Raw genomic sequence first — 21,328 nt, forward strand, 5'->3', positions numbered from 1 at the left:
TATAATCCCACCTGGATCCTTCTGGAACACAGTGGACCACGCATGCGTACAAATAAAGGAAGTAGCATGATACCATGGCTCTCAGCGGCAGCTGCTCGTTAGAATCACCTGGGTAGCTTTTAAAAACTGTGATACCTGGGTCTATCCTGAGAGATTCTGAGCAAACAGGTATGGGGAGAGTCCCGGCCCAGTTTTGCGTAGCTCTCAGGTGATTCCAGTGTGAGCTGGGCTGAGAAGCTTGGTCTGGTAATAAGGGAGAGCAAGAGGATTCTAGAGGTTTCTGGGGGTTTCTGGAGGTAGACACATGGCCACTGTGTGCTGGCTTTGCCGTTCTCCTCACTGTGTAAGCTGGGGTGATTTACTTGACCTCTCTGAGGCTCGGTTTTCTTGGACAATGGGATCAATAATAGCTATTGTGCAGGGCTGCTGTGTAGATCCAATGAGATAATAAGGCAACCCATGTGCCTGATGCAGTGCCTGGCACGTAGTAGGTGCCACAGGACTGCCAGACCCTCTTCCTTTTAATGTTTCGAAGTGGTTTCATATCTACTTTCTTATTCAATCATCACCTCAACCTTGTGATATGGGAGAAAAATACAGGCTAGCCATTTTGGACGTCTACATGTCTGGCTGATTTCTAATTTCAATATCATTTTACACTCAAAGTAATTTCGTAGCCTCCCTAACCTCTGGAGGGCCTCAGGGCCCAGTGCTCGGAGCCCTTTTCTCCTCTGTCTACCCATTCTTTAGTGATCCCATGGAGCCTGATAGCTTAAACTAACATCTATATGCTGAAAATTCCAGCCTAGATCAGAATTCTAGACTCAAAGACAACTCTTCTCTGGATGTCGAAAAGACATCTCAAACTTAACACGTTCAAGATGGAACTCTGGGTCTGCCCCACATCCCTCTTCCACCAGTAAAATCTGTTTCTCATCCAGTCTAGTAAATGGTAACTCCATCCTTCCAGCCCCTCAGGCCAAACCCCTTGGAATCGCCTTTCATTCCTCCTTCTTTTACATACAAATCCAATTCGTCAGCAAATCCCAGTAGTTCTGCATTCAAAATACAACCAGGATCCAACGCTTCTCACCACTCCACTATTACCTTTAACCACACCACCCCAGCTTTCGTCTGGATTAAAGGCTCTTAACTGGCTTTCCTGTTTCTCCCTGCTGCACCCTTCCCCCCAGCCAGACCCAGTCCTTTTTCAACAGAGCAGCCAAAGTGGGAGCTGAATCTTTTGACTTGTTCACTCAGACCCCTCACGGCTTCCCCTCTCCTTCTGCATAGCGGGCAAGTCCTCACAGCAGGTGGATAAGGTCTCACACAGTATCACCGGCACTCTCCTGTGACCTTTTACCACGCCTCCTAGAACTCTCTTCTCACCCCTTCTGCTCCCTGAACACTGGCCCCTTCCTCTTTCTCCAACTTGCCGAGCACACCGTGGCCTCACGTGCTTTGCCCTCGCTGTTCCCCCTGGTGGGAGCCTCCTTCCTCTCTATATCACGTGGCTTGCTCCCTCTTCCCTACAGGTCTTTGACCCAAAGTTCCCTTTAAGCCCTCTGGCCATCCTTGTTCTCCTTTATGGTTTTCTTTTTCTCCACACACTTCCCATCATCTGATGTGCAATATGTCTGAGTGTTTGTCTGTTGGACCCACTAGAAAGGAAGCTGGATAAGGGGGAGTGCTTTTTCGTGTTTTGCTCACTGCTGTGCCACCCTAGGGCCTAGGACAGTGCCTGGTGCATAGGAGGCATGAAATAAACACTTGTTGGATGAACGCACGAATTGAGCAAATGATGTTGGCAAAGCATCTTTCCATTGGCACCGTTTATTCCTGCACATTTCTGCACTCGCTGTCAGTTGCAGAGGAGTTGGTTTTCATTATGATTAATATTTAGAAAGCTTGCTCTAGCAGTACTAGAGTACAGTAGTAGGACTAGCACAGAGAGTAACTAGTACGTAGAGCAAACCTGAAGCAAAGGCAGCTCTGGGAAATGTCACTGCTCCAAAACCATGAGCGAGCTCAGCTTCAGGAGGTGACATTCCAAACGAGCTGGCTTCCTGGGGCCCAGGAATCTTTTGAGTTATGTCCAATTTTAAATTTATTTATTTATTTTGGCTGCATTGGGTCTTTCTTGCTGCATGCGGGCTTTCTCTAGTTGTGGCGAGCATAGGCTACTCTTCATTGCGGTGCATGGGCTTCTCATTGCGGTGGCTTCTCTTGTTGCGGAGCACAGGCTCGAGGTGCTTGGTCTTCAGTAGTTGTGGCTCGCGGGCTCTAGAGCGCAGGCTCAGCAGTTGTGGTGCACGGGTTCAGTTGCTCCGTGGCACGTGGGATCTTCCCGGACCAGGGCTCAAACTTGTGTCCCCTGCATTGGTAGGCAGATTATTAACCACTGCGCCATCAGGGAAGCCCTATGTCCAATTTTATATCTCCTCCTGCCTCCAGGGTAATTTGTCAAAAACCTACTGCATCCCGCATGGCTTTAAAAAATGGGCAGCTAACTTTAATATCTGGCTGGAATTGTTTGGATAGGTCTATAGACGGGGACAAGGAGGCAGTGGGTGTCACCTCATTCTGCAGCCGTGGAGTCCTTTAATCTTTATTGTAAAGAAGCATGGAGCTGGCTGTCATCAAATCCATGCAAACTGGTTTATAGTGTCTGGTTCAATTAAGGGAATTTCTGGGAAGAGTTATGACCAAATAAATAATGTGAGAGATGCAACTCTGAAACAATAATTGTTATTCATCAATCTCTGTTTGCAAGTAGAGATGGAGAGAGAGAAACTTCAAGTGAAGGAGCTCTCCTGGGTGAGATCCTTCACTTCAAACACAGTAAACAACTGTTGTTCTGTGATGCACATTTTAGTACCGCTAGAGGCAACCTTTCTAAATATTAATAATAATAAACAATCCCCTCCGCAACTGACAGCAGGTGCAGGGATGAACAGAGAGCCCTGGGAGACGGGCTGTGGTCAGCCCTCCTGGATGTGGCGAAGGCCTCCTCAGAAAGGACAAGCTCCAGGACAACAGAATGTGGTCCCCTCACTTCCTGTTTTCAGAAGCACGGAGTTTTCAGAAGCATATGGCTTTGGGCATGTGAGTTGATTATTAACATGTAAAATGAATCTCTTTAGAGCTCCTTCTAACTATGACACGGTGGTTTTTATTTTGAAAGAAATATGAAACTGCAGAATTAAAAGCTTCCACCACTAACAATTGACATTTAGAGACGCACAAGGGTAAGGATTCGGTGTATAGTTTGAGGTGCCGCTGTATAATATGTGGGATTTTTTTTTTTTTTCTTTTGCGGTATGCGGGCCTCTCACTGTTGTGGCCTCTCCCGTTGCGGAGCACAGGCTCCGGACGCGCAGGCCCAGCGGCCACGGCCCACGGGCCCAGCCGCTCCGCGGCATGTGGGATCCTCCCGGACCGGGGCACGAACCCACGTCCCCTGCATCAGCAGGCGGACTCTCAACCACTGCGCCACCAGGGAAGCCCTATGTGGGATTTTTTGTCTCCTTGCCATTGAGCTGTAGGGTAACAACGGTGAGTGAGCTCGGCTGCAGTGACGCTGCCGCATGTAAGCCTTGGCCGCTCTTGTTCCTGCTCCAATCCTGAGACCGAGAGAGCAGCAGACGATGCACCACTGGAGCTATTTCTAGAGGACTGGGTGGTGTGATGGAAAGGACTTGGGCTTTGACGTCAGAGACCTGGTTTTCAGTCCTGACGGTGCTACCCACCAGCTACGTGATTGGGTGACCTGACCCGAATACCCTGTTTCCACATCTGCTCAAAATGAGGTTAAAATAACTATCTCAAGTGGTAGTTGGAGGTTTCAGTGAGACAGTGCATGTCAAGTACCCAGTACAGTGCCTGGCATAAAGTCGGCATCTCCAAAATGATAGCTATTATTATTATTATGAATAGCATTATGAATCAGTATTGCGGGGTTCAAATTCGGTAGTCTACAGGACTGAGCAGGGAAGGGGTTTGTCACTGAAATCATCAAGGATGAGGTCGGAAGCATTCCTAAAATTTTTGAGAATGGGGACTGCTGAGGACTGCCACGGGAACTGAAACATCTACCTCGGATGCCACGCAAACCTCCATTGGCCTCCATCTGTTTACAACTTCTTGGTAAGTGCTTATGATTCTATCTGGCCTGCTGTCCCTTTCGGAGCACTGACTTCTGCAAAGCATGATTCTATTTTGTGTGTTGATGGTTTTTTTTAAATCTTTCTACAGTATCAATTACACTGTGAGACTTTTGGGGAAAATCATGTATATTTCCTTTCATAATGGGTTTTTTAAAAGGATAACTTTCAAATAGTTAGGCATTCCGAAATTGTTTTTAAACATGCTTAAATTTGACCGTCAGCTTGCCAGGAAGACATGGTCTTAAAGGAATAAAGCCCCCTCTTTTGGAGTGAGTGCTTGGTATGATGGGCACGAAATGGACGGTTTTCTTTTGCTCGGGTTATACCTCGTGAAATACTGGCACACTTCCACATCCAAGCACGGTGGTTTAACCAGACTGGTAAAAAAAAGGACTCAAGAGAACATCTGAAGGCAAAAAATCAGTACAGGTTTTTATCCTTCCTAGACATGACCATGAGGCCATGGAATGAAGTGAGTGATTCCTAGAAATCAGAGTCCAGGCCTACTGAGTCTTTAAAAAAAATGTTTGTTGTTTACCTTTTTATAGTACTTAGTGGTGTGTCATAAGCCTCTATGTCCTAAGCATCTCATTTTGGCTAATGATGAGATAAAAAAGTATCTAAAAGTGGGGCGCACCATGGCTAGGCTAAAGTTAAAAAAAAAAACAAAAAAAAGAAAACCAACAACCGTGGTTGGTACAAACTGGTTCCCACCATCATCACTAAGCACCTATACAAAGTTTGGCCGAATGCTCTGCTAGGTCAAATGCTCGCCTAAAAACCTGGGTGGGTGAGCTAGGTTCTCTGGAAGCTGAGAGGTGATTATGGATGGATGTAATATGGTGGCTCTTACACTTTTGTGTGCATAATACCCTTTTTTTGCGATGTGTTACAATCAGGCTCCAGGGTCTTATTCTTAAAAATTCTGAATCGGTAGGCCTCAGATGAGACCCCATAACGTTTTTTTTTTGGAAGCAATTTGCTATATTTTTAAGGGCCACCCTTTGAGAAATGCTGATCTTAGGCTGTCCCTCTGAATGACTCAAGATTCTAAAGCTAACACTTAAGTCTTTCAAAATCAGAAAATTATTGAATGTTAGAACTAGAAGGATCCCAGAGATCATCTAGCCTAGACTTTTCATGTTAGCAACCAAGGGCTGATACAAGAACCTGGGTTTCACAGCATAGGACCTTCCCCAGAACTCTCATTACAGCTCGGCACAGTGGCTAAGAGTCAGACTTCTGGCTTTGCCACTTGGGGTCATGTGACTTGGGCAAGTTGTTTATCACTCTGGACCTCACCTCCCTTGCGGGGGGTGACTGTGGTAGTGAGGTGAGCTGGTGCATGGAAAGGACTGTTGGAACGTGACCTATACCAGGCTGGTCATGCATAAGCTCCAGATTCTTCCAGCAGATAGAGTACAGTGGCTGAAGAAATTTGAAGGGTAGGTGAAAATTACCTGTACTCCCCACTCCCAGCACCTTGCCAGCAGCTTTGAGTGAAAGCAAGCGGCCACAGGTACAGGTATTTTTAGGTTAACACATATTAGCAGTTAAAGTGTCAACTAAAGTCCCAGCTCTGACTTTGCCAGTGCTCTCACTAGCACCTTGCACGAGAGGGTCTCTCAGAGCAGGATTCAGTAACACTTACAGTCAGCCTCAGGTGACTACAGGGCCTCCGGACAGAGGCTGAGCACAAAACTGGTAGGGATCAGGCCTTCAGCACAGCCCTGGGGATTGCATATTCAGGACATGGGATATGCTAGATTCTTCTAGCAAGTGGGAAGTGTGTCACTAAAGTTTAAAGGCAGGCTACATGTCAATGAGGGTCCATTTATTACATTTATCATGCAAGGCAACAAGTCAGTAATTTCATCAATAAAAACCTATTTCTGGGCTTCCCTGGTGGCGCAGTGGTTGAGAGTCCGCCTGCCGATGCAGGGGACGCGGGTTCGTGCCCCGGTCCAGGAAGATCCCATATGCCGTGGAGAGGCTGGGCCCGTGAGCCATGGCCGCTGAGCCTGCGTGTCTGGAGCCTGTGCTCTGCAATGGGAGAGGCCACAACAGTGAGAGGCCTGTGTACCACACACACACAAAAAAAAACTATTTCTGAATTCATTATGCTAATTAGTAAAGTCTCTGGTTGATAGAGATATAGATAACAAAAGCATCTGTTGTAGCTGCCTCTGGAGTATTTTCTTTTTGATAAAATAATAGCTGAACACTCCAGTGAGAATTTTCCATGAGAGCAGTGGGCTGTCCTGGGCGCCGAGGTCTACACTAACCATCAGCATAAAATATTTTCAAGTAAATTACTTCTTGTAACAAGCATTTAGCCTATTAAGTACCCAATTAATCTCCATTGTTATTATTATTACTAATTGAAAACATGTTGAATAGAGAAACAACTTAAAAAGTAAATCAACAAAAGGTATAGAAACTCTGTTATATAAGCTGGATTAATAAAATCTAAATGGAGGTGACCTGACTGCACTTCAAGAATTATTCCAAGTCTTAAATTAGGTCTGGTTCTTACATGGGATCAGAAATTTCGGTTAAAGTTTCGTGAAAAAACGGACAGCAGTAGCCGAAGCCTACATGGTAACTATTTGAGAAAGGGGGTAAAATTTCACCAAGCAAGACGTGAAGTAGTATTTTTCAGACCTTGGATCACGACCCATTAATGAGTTGCTGAATCAATGTAATGGGTTTTGATCTAGGACTTGGCTAGAAGATGGAATGTATCACGAGAAGTGAGAGTGAATGTTGTTTTGTCAAACTTTTACACACATGCAAATGTTTTCTGGATCACACTGTAAAAGGTATTTCTAATTGCAGGTTGTGGTTAAAAATGTCTGACAGTCCCCGGCACAGGAAACGTGGAGAAGGAGCAGAAATGTGCGAGCACCAAGGCATTGGTCCTGGTGAACACCGCACACTGCGAACACCTCCTGCGGTATCGTTCAGAAGAATGGTACCTGAGCATCAGGCTAGGAAATCCTCAAAGAGGTTTTAATGTCTTTCATTTGATACTTATGCAGAACCTGGGGACTTTCTAAATTTTTATTACGAAGTCTGGATATGCTAGTGATGAAGTTCAGACACCAAATTCAGAATCAAAAATTCAAAACAAAGTAATCTGCAAAGTTCCAAACATAAGTGTATCACTTTGTTTGAGAACTTGCATCTCTCTCTTTCTTTATGTGGATCAGAAAACAGTACAAAAGGACAGACACTACCCAACTTGTTTTCACTATGGTGGTAAATCCTACTGGGCCTTTAATTTCAGTGGCGTCTTTAAGACTCTGTCAGATGCCAGATGAATGGATAAAGAAGATGTATATATATATATATATATATACACACACACACACACACACACACACACACACACACACACACAATGGAATATTACTCAGCCATAAAAAAGAATGAAATAATGCCATGTGCAGCAACATGGATGACCCTGGAGATTATCATACTAAATGAAGTAAGTCAGACAGAGAAAGACAAACACCATATGATATCACTTATTTGTGGAATCTAAAATATGATATAAATGAACTTGTTTACAAAGCAGAAACAGACACACAGACATAGAAAACAATCTTACGGTTACCAAAGGGGAAGTGGGGGAAGAAAGGATAAATTAGGAGTATGGGATTAACAGATACACGCTACTATACATAAAACAGATAAACAACAAGGATCTACGATATAGCACAGGGAACTATATTCAGTATCTTGTAATAACCTATAATGGAAAAGAATCTGAAAAAGAATATATGTATATATATATTGAGTCACTTTTCTGTACACCTGAAACTAACACAACATTGTAAATCAACTATACTTCAATTTAAAAAAAAAATCTGTCAGGTGGTAGAGGACCCCATACTGTCTTTCCTTACAGAACTGAAACACCAAAAGCAAACTGCAGGACAAAAAATATATTTACGCTTATGCCTCAGAGAGAAACTTCTATTTTCTGTCTTTACCCAGGACTTCGATTTCTACTTTGATAGTTTGTTATTAAACAGCATTGTGGTTCTCAGTTTGCAAGAACAGAGTGCAGACACTGATGCCCCTGAAAGGTAAGGGCTGGCCCATCAAGACACACTTTAACTACAATATAACCTTTTGTTAATAAAGAAAATATAAGGACTGTGTGCCAGTTTATGACGGGCCATAAGGAATATACACATATGGCCACAATTACAGGTAGTGAAGATTTTTAAACTGTCTTATAACTAGCAATGGAATCAAAAGTGATTTTCTTTTTTAAATAATCAATAAAATGATTCAAACCCACACTGAGAACACTCAGAATCAGTCTAGCACTTCTGGGTCTTCGAAGAGCTTTCACATCCTATTGTCCAATGCAGCTCTGGAAGCAGGAGACCTGGAATCTAGTCTCTGTTAGTTATATGCCCTGGCATAAATTTTTAGAATTTTTTCTACGCTTCACTTCTTTGTTTGAAAAATAAGATAATAATTACTGATTTGCTAATATTCAAGGTTATTTAGGTAACAAGAGTTAAGGGGTTAAAGCCTTTAAAAAAGTGCTTCCCAATTGTAGGGCAGTTTCATCAAGATAATAGTCTTTATGTGCCAAATAGAATTGCAGAGAAGCTCTAGGGGGAAAGAAAAACAGAAATGCAAACTTTCCTATTTCAATTCCATTTCCTCTGGAGAAAATAACCCAGATGTTATTAAATGATCTTTTCAGCCCAAGCTGCAGGGTAATCCTTTAGCACTCTTGAAAAGCTTCCAAGTAAAATTGAAAATGAGATCCTTTTCAGAGTTTGTGTCTCCTATGAAACTCTTTGGAGAGTATGAAGATAATTTTTAGCCTCTTTAGGAAGATGTAACAGTCATATTTCCTTTCTTGTAATATTGTAACATTATTTATATAGCTGTTCCTTTCAAGAACTCTTTTCCTTTTCACACATAGCAGGGAAACTGTTACCTTATAGAATGGTGGTAATATCAGTCACTGAGCAAAAGACTCATAGGAACTTAAAACTGGAAGGAATCTCAAGTATCATCTCTTCCATCTTCTCATTTTACAGATTTGGAAATTGAGGCTGATAGCAGTTAAGTGATTTGTTCAGCTTTTGGTGAGAGAACTGCAACTTGAATCCCAACTAGCATCAGGTATGTATTCTTTCCACTCTTTCCAGAATCCTATGTCTATCAAAAAGCTATATGCTTTTTGCTTAACGCATAGTTTCTTATCACAGCTCAGCTGTGTAACTGCAAGCGTAGACTCATAATGAAGTTCAATGTGAGGAAAAGATGCCTTGATTGGTCTTTGTACACAAATGTCTATAAATGGTAAGACCCATAGTGGACTTTTAATACACATTGATCACAACACTCTATTTAAAACTTAAAGAGCATTCTTTCAATTCAGAAAAGCTTTTAGAAACAAACAACTGGTCTCACAACTGATTGCCAGTTGTCAGTTGACATGCTCTAGGAGTATACGCTTTCATTTTGCCATTTGGAAACATGAAAAACTAATATAAACATACACTCACTTAAGGATCTCAAACATCCTTAAACATTCTCTTTCTAGGAATAGTGAGAAAGCTTTCTATATATATTAGAACTCTAGATACCAAAGTGATTTGAACAGTCAAGAGAAAAAGATAAATAAAATAAAATACTAATTCCACAGGGTCCCTCGGATCGAATTTCTTTTGTGATGAGCTCTATTGACTGAGTGAGCACTGAACCATTGGTAACTAGGGTGCACGCTGTTCTCCCACCTCTGCTATGTAAAGTATCTTCTCATCATTATACAAAAATCACCATCAAACTAGAAAACAATTTGGGAGAGTTCATGGCTTTTGGAGCAACCCACAGCCAGTGATGCTGTCTTGACAAAATATAATTATCTCCAACCCTGAGGTGCAACTACAGGAGAGCAGCAAACAAGCCCTGTAGTATTGTTTCAGATGAAGCACAGTGAAAGCTCTGCACTTCCTCCAGGCCTCCGCTTTCTTCCTGAACGAACTCCAGGGAATGGCATCATGTCAGGCTTTCCAGATGGATTATGTGAAGCCATAGCTCAATGTCATTTTCAATAGGAAGCCTCATAATTAAAGGTCAAATAGTCACTTCATCTGCAATCAATCAGTAGAAAAAGTACTAATACGAAGAACTAATCTATCAATGGCAAATGCACTAATAAAAGCAATGAATCAAATTCAGCATGTGTGTAGATGCAAGTACATTGAAGAGACTGAGACAGGGCAAAAGCAAGAACAAAAAAATAAATTTCAAGTGTATGTACAAGAGAACTTTCAGAAGGCTTCTCAAAGCCAGAGTTTTCATCTTCGGTTCATTAGTTACCTGGGTGTCACCGGGCCTGCAATAATTTACTCTTAAATACAAATACTGGATATAATAATAAAAAATGTTATTTCATAGGGCTTTCTTAATGTATTCTATTTGAGATGTTATGTGTGTGTGTGTTTAAAATCACTAGAAGAAATATTTTGACAGTGATCACAAAAGGGATAGATATATTTTCTACATGCCAAATAGATGCATTTTAATCTGTCGTATTTCATCTTGAAGTAAGAGCAATATAACTCTGAGTGATATTACCTGAAATTTGCCCCCTGCTTTCTGGAATATGAATTCTTCACACTTATTGTGATGTTCTTTCATTGCTATGCAGATGAGAAGTTCCATTAGGATAATTATCGGCCTGTAGCTCAGGTCACTGCCGGGCATATCCTCTGTACCAGAGAAGTCAGGTCACCAGTAGAGAGAAACATGAATTGGATCTTGTGAAAACTGATACACTAAATGTATAGGGCTTAACAAGTCCATTCAAGCAACAGGACCCAAACACCCCTTGCTGTATGTAGAAATAAGGGTGCTCCTGGGACAAGGGTGATCCGTGCCATCTCACTGAGATAAGGAAGCAGCAAAGAGGTCATTTTTATAAATGCTACCTAGGAGATTGCAGGCAGGAAGCCAGGTCTGATCCCGGCATGATAGAATAGCCTAGCTCGAAGTAAAATTCCCTCATCTAAGAGCTACGGAAACTGAGGCCTGGGGATGTCTCAGTGGAAGAGTCAGGATGAGTATTTAGGTCTTGCAATTCCAAGAAAGCATAGGCCTACCATGTTATGGAAATAACTAAGGATTTACACTACGATGGTTACTTAGATACCACATGAGTATTTTATTGGAGGACCCAAGTATCTATTTCATGGGCGAACACTGCAAAAGCAAAATGCAAAAGCAGAAGTCCAAGTTAACCCAAACATTTTTAGCACAACAGCTACTTTTGATCGACGTTCAGAGCACCTGTTTGCCTGAAAATGAGAAAGCATCAAGGACAGAAGGATATGGCTTTGAAATGAAAAAAATGAAAAGAAAAAATAAAAAGATAGGATGGGTAGGTATTCTGCTTACAGAAAAGAAAAGAATACTGATCACGTGCAGTATGCTTCTCGGGTAGCATACTAGGGTTCACCACCGCCAGCTCCAAGCACAGGAGAAAATCATGGAGAAACAAGCACAACCCGTTTTGGTTGTCCTGACAAAAGCAAATCCTACAGGGGGGGCAGGTTTGAAAGGCCACTGCAGAAGTGCGGAAGCATATGTGGTGCAGCCAGGACTCAGCATCTGCTCTAACGACGCAGGCTCATTTGATCCCTGACTCGTGACCTCTGAGGTGCCTGGCAGCATCCGCCTCTGGCCTCCCTACCTTTGTAACAGCCCCTTCCTTTTCAGGAGACCTGGAGCACCGGGCATCACATCACAATGACCGCATGAAGGAGGAAGTGCAAGATGATTTCTCTGAGGTCAACAGTTAAACCACACCTGTTACATGAACATCTACGGGACCGGGGTCAGGAGACTGGAACCCTGGGAATGGTAATACCGTCATAACCAATACAGTTAATAATAACTAATAACAGCTGCTGCTTTAAGGGTATGTGTTATGTGCCAGGCAGCACACCGAGCTCTCTAGGTGGGCACTCCCATTTCGTCCACAGCAATCCACACACAGCACAATTACTGAACACATTCTGTCATGTACTGACTTGTATTAGGTACAAGTCTGTGCTGGGTACTTAACACATTTTATCTTTAATCTTTACAGCAGCCTTAAGAATTAAGAAAAAGTAGGAAAATGGCTTACAAAGTGAGAAAGCTGAGGTTCAGGGAGCTTAAGTGATTTGTCCAGGATCACAAAATCAGGACTGGAATGTGGCTTCCAAAAAGCTTTTTCAAATTCTATTTGGTGATGATTATAAAGAAAACCTAACAGTCATAATGCAACGTATGGACAGTATATATATATTTTTTCTTCAAATAAGCTGAACCCCTAGATAGCAATTGCTTCTTTAAGAGTATGTCCAATTTCTAAATCATTTCCCAAACTTTGCAAGACTGAAAATAATTCTATCAGACAAATATGTTTGGGGCTAGTAAAACCATTATGAAATCTCTTTGTTTCCTAGTTTACAGACTGAACTTTAACACAAGCAGACTTAGAGCAACGTCATTCTCTTTAGTCAGTCACACGTCAAAGTGTAATGGAATTTTTAAAACTAGTTTTACCACAATGTGCCTACTACCCCAAGGAGTTTGTTAATGATGTATATTTCAATAAAGTTTCTCATTACTTAATGACTTTTAATGACTAAAAACATGGATTCCAGATGTCTTGGACAGGTTATTGGGATAATGTCATTAAACTGGATAAAGCTAAGTAGAAAATAGCACTTTTCTTGATCTATTTTTATCCATTAAATACCTACTTATTTCATTTTAGGTGCTGATCAGATTGAGTTAATGATAACTATGTCGTGTTTCTTTATAGAAATAACATTCTGAAAGGAACTTCAAACTGATGTCAATATCAAACTAGAGTCATAACATTATTTCCACCTTGCTCCAAGCTTCCAGAAAATATAAGGTGACATTGCCCAGGGGTCACTCTAGAGCCTTCCAAAACCAAGTTTGTGCTCATTGCATCCCCCGCCCCCAACTACGCACCCCCAGACTTTTAACATGAACATTCTACATTGAAAATCTTCTATGAGAATCAAAAACATGATTACAAATAAAGTTAAATCCTACGCTATTAAATTTAGGTCCTCAAAAATGGGTTCAGTCGAGTGATGGTATTTCAAAGCTATGACCCATCCTCACTTTGCTATTGCTCTTTAGGTCACAGAGTGGAAAATACCCCCATTCTATTTAATTTGAAGAGTTGTTTGAATTTTAAAATCATAAGATGCAATTACCTGAGGGTAACATTAAGTTGGTTTTTCAGTCTGTGGGACACTTACCCAATGTGAGGGATTTGTGTGTAGAACAGAACATGACAGCCACAGTGTCTGCTGGTGTGAAACCTGAATTATTCCTAGTGGCAAAAGAAAAAAGTGTTTTACAAATAAAAAGCATATTTAAGACATCCTCAATCAAACGTAGTACCTACCTTTGTGCTAACATCCCTTTGATCAGTCCTGGTGACAGAAGTAATTCTATACCCAAATGTACAGAAATATCCAAATTTCTTTTTAGAGAATAATTTCTGAGTCATTTATCCACGAAAAGGAGACAGTCTTAAAAATGTGTGGTGGAGGTCTTCTAAAATCACATAGGTAATCAGCTTGTGGCACAAGACTTTATAAAAATCACGCAGCAGGGAAAGTTAGCTCAGTCACTAGGCTATCACTTGATTTTAACCCAGTGGCTTGAAAAGAGTTAATGTATTTCAAAAAGGCTTCCCTCAAGGAGCAACACATCCCTTTGGCAGCAAACAACGGCCTTTGAGAAATACACGGTATGAACAAAGGTTTAACATCATATGTTTTTAGTAAAAATAATAAATTACCAATTTTTATCCATTACTATGTATCAGGTATTCCCTTAAGGTCTTTGCATATAAAGACAAAAACCCTATCAGGTAGGCAATACAATATCATTATTTATGGATGAGAAAACTGAGGCACACAGAAGTTATGTAACCTACCCAGGACCCCATAGCTAGGAAGTGACAGAGCCAGGATTTAAATCAAGTCTGGCTCCTGTGCCCGTGCTTAACTGCCATTGTTTTATTGTTATATAATATGTTAAGGATAAAAAAAATCTTGTGTAGTCAAAATCCATTAAATGTTACGGGGATCAGTACTGGTGAATATCATATTCAGATTTCCTATTTTAGATCATAAAGATTTAGAGAACCAGGAACCAAAAAGGTTAGAAATGTAAGTTTTATTATTGCATCCTTGATATGTTAGAAACTATTCCTTCCTGCACGATCAGTGTTTGAAGATATAGTGAGTCTGTTCATTCCCGCCCTGAACTCAGACAAGAGGGCTAGCAAATGGAAAAATGTTCTAGAACCCGACTGCATGCATATAGTTGTAGATGTAACAATCTAACCAATTGTCAAGTATGTCTAAAGAAAGAGACCCCACCATTTCCCTTAGTAACCTCATCCTTATATACAACTTTCACTGGGAGAAAAAGCTTCCCTCAGCAGATCCCACATCCTGTTTCTTTGTTATATACTCACTGGAGGGGAGCAGGACCCTCTCCTCCACCACCTGCTCCTCTGTACATATGTTAAGAGAATATTTAAATGCCCTTTAGTCTCCTCTCCTTTGAAAAATCATGTAAGCTCATGCTTCCTAACCAGTCTTACCTGCAGCCTTTTTTTTTTTTTTAATAACATCTTTCCAAATTGAATTTTTGGTGTCTCACCTCAGTTGAAAGAGAAGGAGGGAGGGAGACAGAGAAAGAGAGAGAGAGAGAAAGGGAGAGTCTCTAGAGAGGATGTTTTGGTTCTGAAGGGGAGGATGATCTCAAGCTTGTCAGGGGGGTAGGGGATGATGATGAAGCCTGTAGAGAACTTCTTGGAGGAAATTACAATTAAGCTAGGCTTTAAAGAACAGGTTTAGACATGCGCAGATGCGGATTTTAGGTAAAGGAGAGCAGAACGGAAGCATGCAAGTGCAGGAGGCAATTGGCAAAGCGCAGACTCTCCAGGGTGACTTGTGTGCAGGGGCACTCACTCACGTCCAGGAGCGTGGACTCCATAAGATAGGATAAGGGGAACTACTGAAGGACATGGGACAGTAGAATGGCATGGTCAGACCCGTTCTTAAGGAAGAGTAGTCACACAGCCCAGTATAAGGCTAAGTTGATGAGCCCAGGCAGGGAGCAGAAAGCTATGAGGGCCTGAAGAATCACAGTGAGTACAGGAGCTGGTGGTAAGAGACATGAAGATAGAATTAAAAGAACTTGTCAACTGGTAACTTCTACAAAATATTCCCTCCCAACAGCTTAAGAGCACAGGCAGTGCGGGAAACACACTGGAATTTAAATCCAGACCATCCTTTTGCTTAGATATAAAATGGGGATAATACTGTCTGCCTCTTAGGGTCATTGTGAGGATAAATGCCAATATCTGTTAAGAACTGGGCACATAGCAAGTGTTTAAAAATGCTAGTTTAGGGCTTCCCTGGTGGCGCAGTGGTTGAGAGTCCGCCTGCCGATGCAGGGGACACGGGTTCATGGCCCGGTCTGGGAAGATCCCACATGCCGCGGAGCGGCTGGGCCCGTGAGCCATGGCTGCTGAGCCTGCGCGTCTGGAGCCTGTGCTCCGCAACAGGAGAGGCCACAACAGTGCGAGGCCCGTGTACCGCAAAAAAAAAAAAAAAAAGCTAGTTTATACTTTTATTGTTATTGTTGCCTTGAGAGAAGAAGAGAGATTGAAGAGAAATTAGAAACTTTGAGAGAGGTATCAAAGCATTAATGGAAATAAGGAATGGAAGAGGAAGCCCAGTAGGGTCTGGGCAGGAGACCCAGGAGTTGAGGTTTAAGTTTACTGAATTTGCAGTAGTGAAGGGGGCTGTGTTTTCAAGAAATCTGGTGAAGAGAAGACAAGGGCCATGGAGACGAACCTGTTTATACATAGAAAGTGATGATACAGCAGGTAGAAATAATGGACGAAACCACATCCTCAAAGGGGCCTGAGAGGATGAGACTGAGATTAGCCGGAGAGGACAGTGTCCTACAGTCTGAGAGTCTGTGAGCTGGAAGCAAAAGAGGACAAGGTGAGTGAAAAATACAGAAAATCTTCAGGTGGAGAATAAGAAAGTGGAGGGAATCTACATCAGAGAGTTTACTTTCTGTGCAAAGCGTGAGGCAGTTCATTCATCTACAGAGAAGTCTGAGGGACAACTGAGGCCTGAGAAAAACTTGACATAAGCAGACTGGGGAATATGACCTACGGTCAATTCACAATGAATAAAAGATGTCTCCAGGAATGAATGCCCAGCTGTGATTGTGGAACACGTGGCAGAGCCAGCTGGCCTAGTCTGGGGTCTTTCTCCGGCAATGCTCTGGTGTCAATAACACTGCAAAGGCCTTTGAGGGCTTCGGCTGCCCTTGTTTGTAACCAGTTGCTGCTGCATCTGGATTTATGCAGTTTGGTTTTCTTCCAAGGGAGTCCGGCAGTACACTTCTTCTTTGGTGAACGCTGTTCTGCTTGACCCATTTCTAATGTGTCTAGATCTCTCTGGCCAAGAAAGCTCTGATTTAATCTGGCGCTGGCTGCCATGTTGGAGCAGCATTTCCAGTGTGGCGAAAGAGGATGTTTGCAAGATATGCTTACTTGTCCTCTGCTCCGGGGTAAGGAGACCGAAGGTAAGCCCACACGAGGAGGTATCTGGCCTGATGTGGGTTGGAACACTGCCCTAGGGTCCTACTGACAAAAAGCCCTTCAGTGGGGAGAGAGAATCAGGACATAAAGATGGAATGTTTGAGGTTAAAAACAATACTCCACCTAAATAGGGCTGACTTATACTCTATGTCTACAGTAACAGACTGTTCCACATCACAGGTCTTGGAGAAGCCAGCAGAGCACGTGCTCACTTAACCTTCCATCCAAGATAAGGAGGAAGAGGATAAGGATGGTGAGTAACCATAGCAGTAAACATTAAAGAAATTTTTTTCTATCACATATATATATATATATATATATTTTTTTTTTTTAATTGAAGTATAGTTGATTTGCAGTGAACTTTTTTTTTTTTTTTTTTTTTTTTTGTGGTACGTGGGCCTCTCACTGTTGTGGCCTCTCCCGTTGCGGAGCACAGGCTCCGGACGCACAGGCTCAGCGGCCATGGCTCACGGGCCCAGCCGCTCCGCGGCATGTGGGATCTTCCCGGACCGGGGCATGAACCCACGTCCCCTGCATCGGCAGGCGGACTCCCAACCACTGCGCCACCAGGGAAGCCCTGCAGTCAACATTTATTGAGCACTTTTCTAAGCACTTTGCATCCAGTTCTTCTTTCTTCATAGAACAGCCTTATACGGTAACAGTATTTTTGTCTTGTTTTTTCCGAAAAGGGATCTTGAAGCACAGTTGCCTCAAGTCACACAGCTAATAAGGAGGGTGCCCCAAATTGTGAAGACAAGTTTGCCTTCTGAGAAGAACATTATAAAAACTCAAAACCATAACCAAAATCACCACACAATTTAGTGGATGAGAGCAGCCATCCTGGTAACTAACCCTCCCTCACCCATGCTCTGTTCAGGGGTGGTTAAATGGTGAAAAGTCGTGACAACGCACAGAGAAACAAAGTATCCCATACATTATATTACGTGGTAATGGCTACAATTATTTTCAGTGATTATCATCTCTACTGTGTCTGCTCACATTCTTGAAAGGAATCGCATTACTATTTATTTTCGAACTCTACCTTATCTCTATTTAATATTGATTTTCTTTTTATCTTGTTTTTATAATTCTTTTGATTACTTTGGCTTCCCTCGAGATGTTTATTTCCTTTTCTTCCCAACTGGTCTTTTTATTCTCTCACAAAGCTTTCATTCAGTGTTTTCCACATAATATTTATTTTGCCTTCCTTTGAGTACCCACAAAGGAAAACATGTCAAAAGGTTTTACTAGCAGAATTACAGAATGTGGAGCAGAAAGGGTCCTCTGAGATAGTCCCATCTAAGCCCACTGTTTTTACAGGCAGAAACTTCCATGTGAAATACTTTCCTTTGTTAACCTCTGTACCTGTGTGGCTTTTTTTTTTTTTTAACAGAACATGGTTTAAAAATCTTTACCTGGGCTTCTCATCTTCTTTTTTTTGAAATTTTATTTCATTTTTTTTATACAGCAGTTTCTTATTAGTTATCTATTTTATACATATTAGTGTATATATGTCAATCCCAATCTCCCAGTTCATCCCATCACCCACCCCCACCCTGCTTTCCCCCCTTGGTGTCCATATGTTTGTTCTCTACATCTGTGTTTCTATTTCTGCTTTGCAAACCGGTTCATCTGTACCATTTTTCTAGACTCTATATATATGCGTTAATATACAATATTTGTTTTCCTCTTTCTGACTTACTTCACTCTGTATGACAGTCTCTAGGTCCATCCATGTCTCTACAAATGACCCAATTTCGTTCCTTTTTATGGTTGAGTAATATTCCATTGTATATATGTACCACACCTTTATCCATTCGTCTGTCGATGGGCATTTAGGTTGCTTCCATGACCTGGCTATAGTAAATAGTGCTGCAATGAACATTGGGCTGCATGTGTCTTTTTGAATTATGGTTTTCCCTGGGTATATGCCCAGTATTGGGATTGCTAGATCATATGGTAATTCTATTTTTAGTTTTTTGAGGAACCTGCATACTGTTCTCCATAGTGGTTGTATCAATTTACATTCCCACCAACAGTGCAAGAGGGTTCCCTTTTCTCCACACCCTCTCCAGCATTTGTGTTTATAGATTTTCTGATGATGCCCATTCTAACTGGTGTGAGGTGATACCTCATTGTAATTTTGATTTGCATTTCTGTAATAGTTAGTGATGTTGAGCAGCTTTTCCTGTGCCTCTTGGCCATCTGTATGTCTTCTTTGGAGAAATGTCTATTTAGGTCTTCTGCCCATTTTTTGATTGTTTGTTTGTTTTTTTTAATATTGAGCTGCATGAGCTGTTTACATATTTTGGAGATTAATCCTTTGTTGATTCGTTTGCAAATATTTTCTCCCATTCTGAGGGTTGTCTTTTCATCTTGTTTATAGTTTCCTTTGCTGTACAGAAGCTTTTAAGTTTCATCAGGTCCCATTTTTGTCTTTACACGTTTTAGGAGACCTCGTCTATCACCAGCTGTGTGGCACTAAACAAGTTACCCAGAGCTCTGGCTTAGTCGGCCCATCTCTGAAATGGCTAGGAGACTTCTCAGGAATAACAATGCTCCTCTTCTCTCCTTCCCTCCCTTTCTCCCTCTCCTGCCCTCCAGGTCACTCTCCTTCCCTCCCAGGACTATGGCCTGAGGCTGAATGAGACATCTGGTTGAAAATGTACTGATAAGGGCTAAAGCACCTAATGCAAATATTTATATTTGTTTTCTTCCTTTTCCTTTCTTAATAGTTTCTTTTGTCACTCTAGGGACAATCTAGGTTTCTATTACTCTAGTTATCAATCTACCAAACTATCTTGTATATACTTTTAAAAGGCTCCCAATTACTGCTTTATTTTTCTAAGCTTTTTCAACTTTTTTCTTCTACCTTTGAAGCTTCTGAAAGTTGCAGAAAGCTTAGGTCACTATGGACAGTGGACTCTTGGTTTGATGAATCAACTCCCCATTCCTAGCAACTGTGACAGAGAAACGTCCAAAAGAATATATTGCAAAACTAGAAATGCTAATTCTCTCTCTTCCATAATTAGTTTTTGAAATAACATACGCTACTGTGATATAGCAAATATTTTACAGTAGCTAACGTTTCTTGAGCACTTACTATATACTAGGTATTATGCTGAGGGCTTTATGTGCGTATTATTTAATTCTCCAAATGACCCTATGAGATAGGTACTACTACTATCTCCATTTTATCAATGAGGAAACGGACAAAAGTTACAAAGTTATTAAACAGGATTGAAACTTGAGTCTGTCTGACTCCAGAGTTGGAATTTTTAACCCTGATGCTCTTCTGTGGACAGATAAATGAGAACACAGAATAACAACTCTCAAATGTATTTTAAATACTCAAAGTAGAAGAGGCTCCCCTGCCAGACACAATGACATGTTACACAATGGTAACATGTCAGGTCTATAAACCTAAGAAATATTAACCAGGTAAACAAGTGTTGCAGGGAAGTTGAATTTTCTAGGCTGGGTCTCTCCTGGTTTATGCTAAACTTCCACCATCAGAGGTCAGTGGCATGCTGTACAAAAAAAGACAGACTGATTTCTATGTTGAGATTTTTGTCTTTGGATATCTGGATTGGTTTTAGCTTTACTGAATTGGCAAGTAAAAGAAAAGAAAAAACCCACCGCAGGCCAATTTCACTAATTTTAAGAAGGAAGGAACAAAAAGTAGGAAAAGAAAAGAACTCAGAGAATAAACCAATGGGTCCTAGTTCTAACTCTTGGTATCTCTGACTAATTTGTGTGTGTGTGTGAACTTGGAGAATCCAGTTATATGCTCTCTACAAATTCCCCAACCAAAACAAGGATTGTGAACATTAAAATTAATTGAAGTAGTTTAGTGCAGTGGAAAAAGCATGGGTAAATTCTTTTGGAAATGTCAAATGGAGATGAATTTCAGTTCTAAGTGCAGTATTTGCCATCTGATTTTGGGTAAGTTACTAAACTACTAAAATCTGATTTTAGGCAAGTCCCTAAACTACTCTAAGTGTGGGTCATCATCTGCAAAATAGCAACAAAAATGCATAGTAACCTAGTCTTTTGCTGTCAGACTTACACAAAATAACATATGCACAATCCCTAGCACAGTGCCTGGCACACAGTAGGGTTCAATAAATGTTGGTATTTTTCATTCCTCCAATAAAATCCTCGAGTGCTATGGGGTCTTCCAGCATGAAAACAGAATGTGAAAATCATAAATTTTGTCTAATTGAAACATCTCCAAATTTTAATGGCATATTTTGGGGCTACACAACCACTACCCAGGAGCGTGATTACAGCTATTCCATATTCTGTTGTTTACCAAAGAACAGGCATGTCTGGCAGTGGGCCAAGCAAGTTCAAAACACAACAGAACTTTAGTGAAGGTAGAATAAGCAGAATAGAAGGGCCTCAAAACCACAAGGCTTTATGAAAGTCCAGCCTACTCCATGCTGATAAT

General features: G+C 41.5%; 1 protein-coding gene and 1 long non-coding RNA gene across 7 annotated transcripts in view; one reads left to right on the forward strand and one right to left on the reverse strand.

The window, feature by feature from the left end:
• Positions 1–21,328, reverse strand: part of SLC10A7 (solute carrier family 10 member 7) — a 251,725-nt gene that overhangs the window by 25,270 nt on the left and 205,127 nt on the right. For all 6 annotated transcript variants that reach the window (XM_049708816.1, XM_033402782.2, XM_049708817.1 and 3 more), the window contains one exon: positions 13,493–13,566. In XM_049708816.1, the coding sequence (XP_049564773.1) occupies positions 13,493–13,566 (74 nt within the window). The remainder of the gene's footprint in view (positions 1–13,492; positions 13,567–21,328) is intronic.
• LOC125964180 (uncharacterized) overlaps positions 1–21,328 on the forward strand; it is a 672,498-nt gene that overhangs the window by 1,058 nt on the left and 650,112 nt on the right. The gene's annotated exons all lie outside the window — the stretch shown is intronic.

This window comes from Orcinus orca, chromosome 4 (assembly GCF_937001465.1).
Source record: "Orcinus orca chromosome 4, mOrcOrc1.1, whole genome shotgun sequence".
NCBI lineage: Eukaryota > Metazoa > Chordata > Mammalia > Artiodactyla > Delphinidae > Orcinus > Orcinus orca.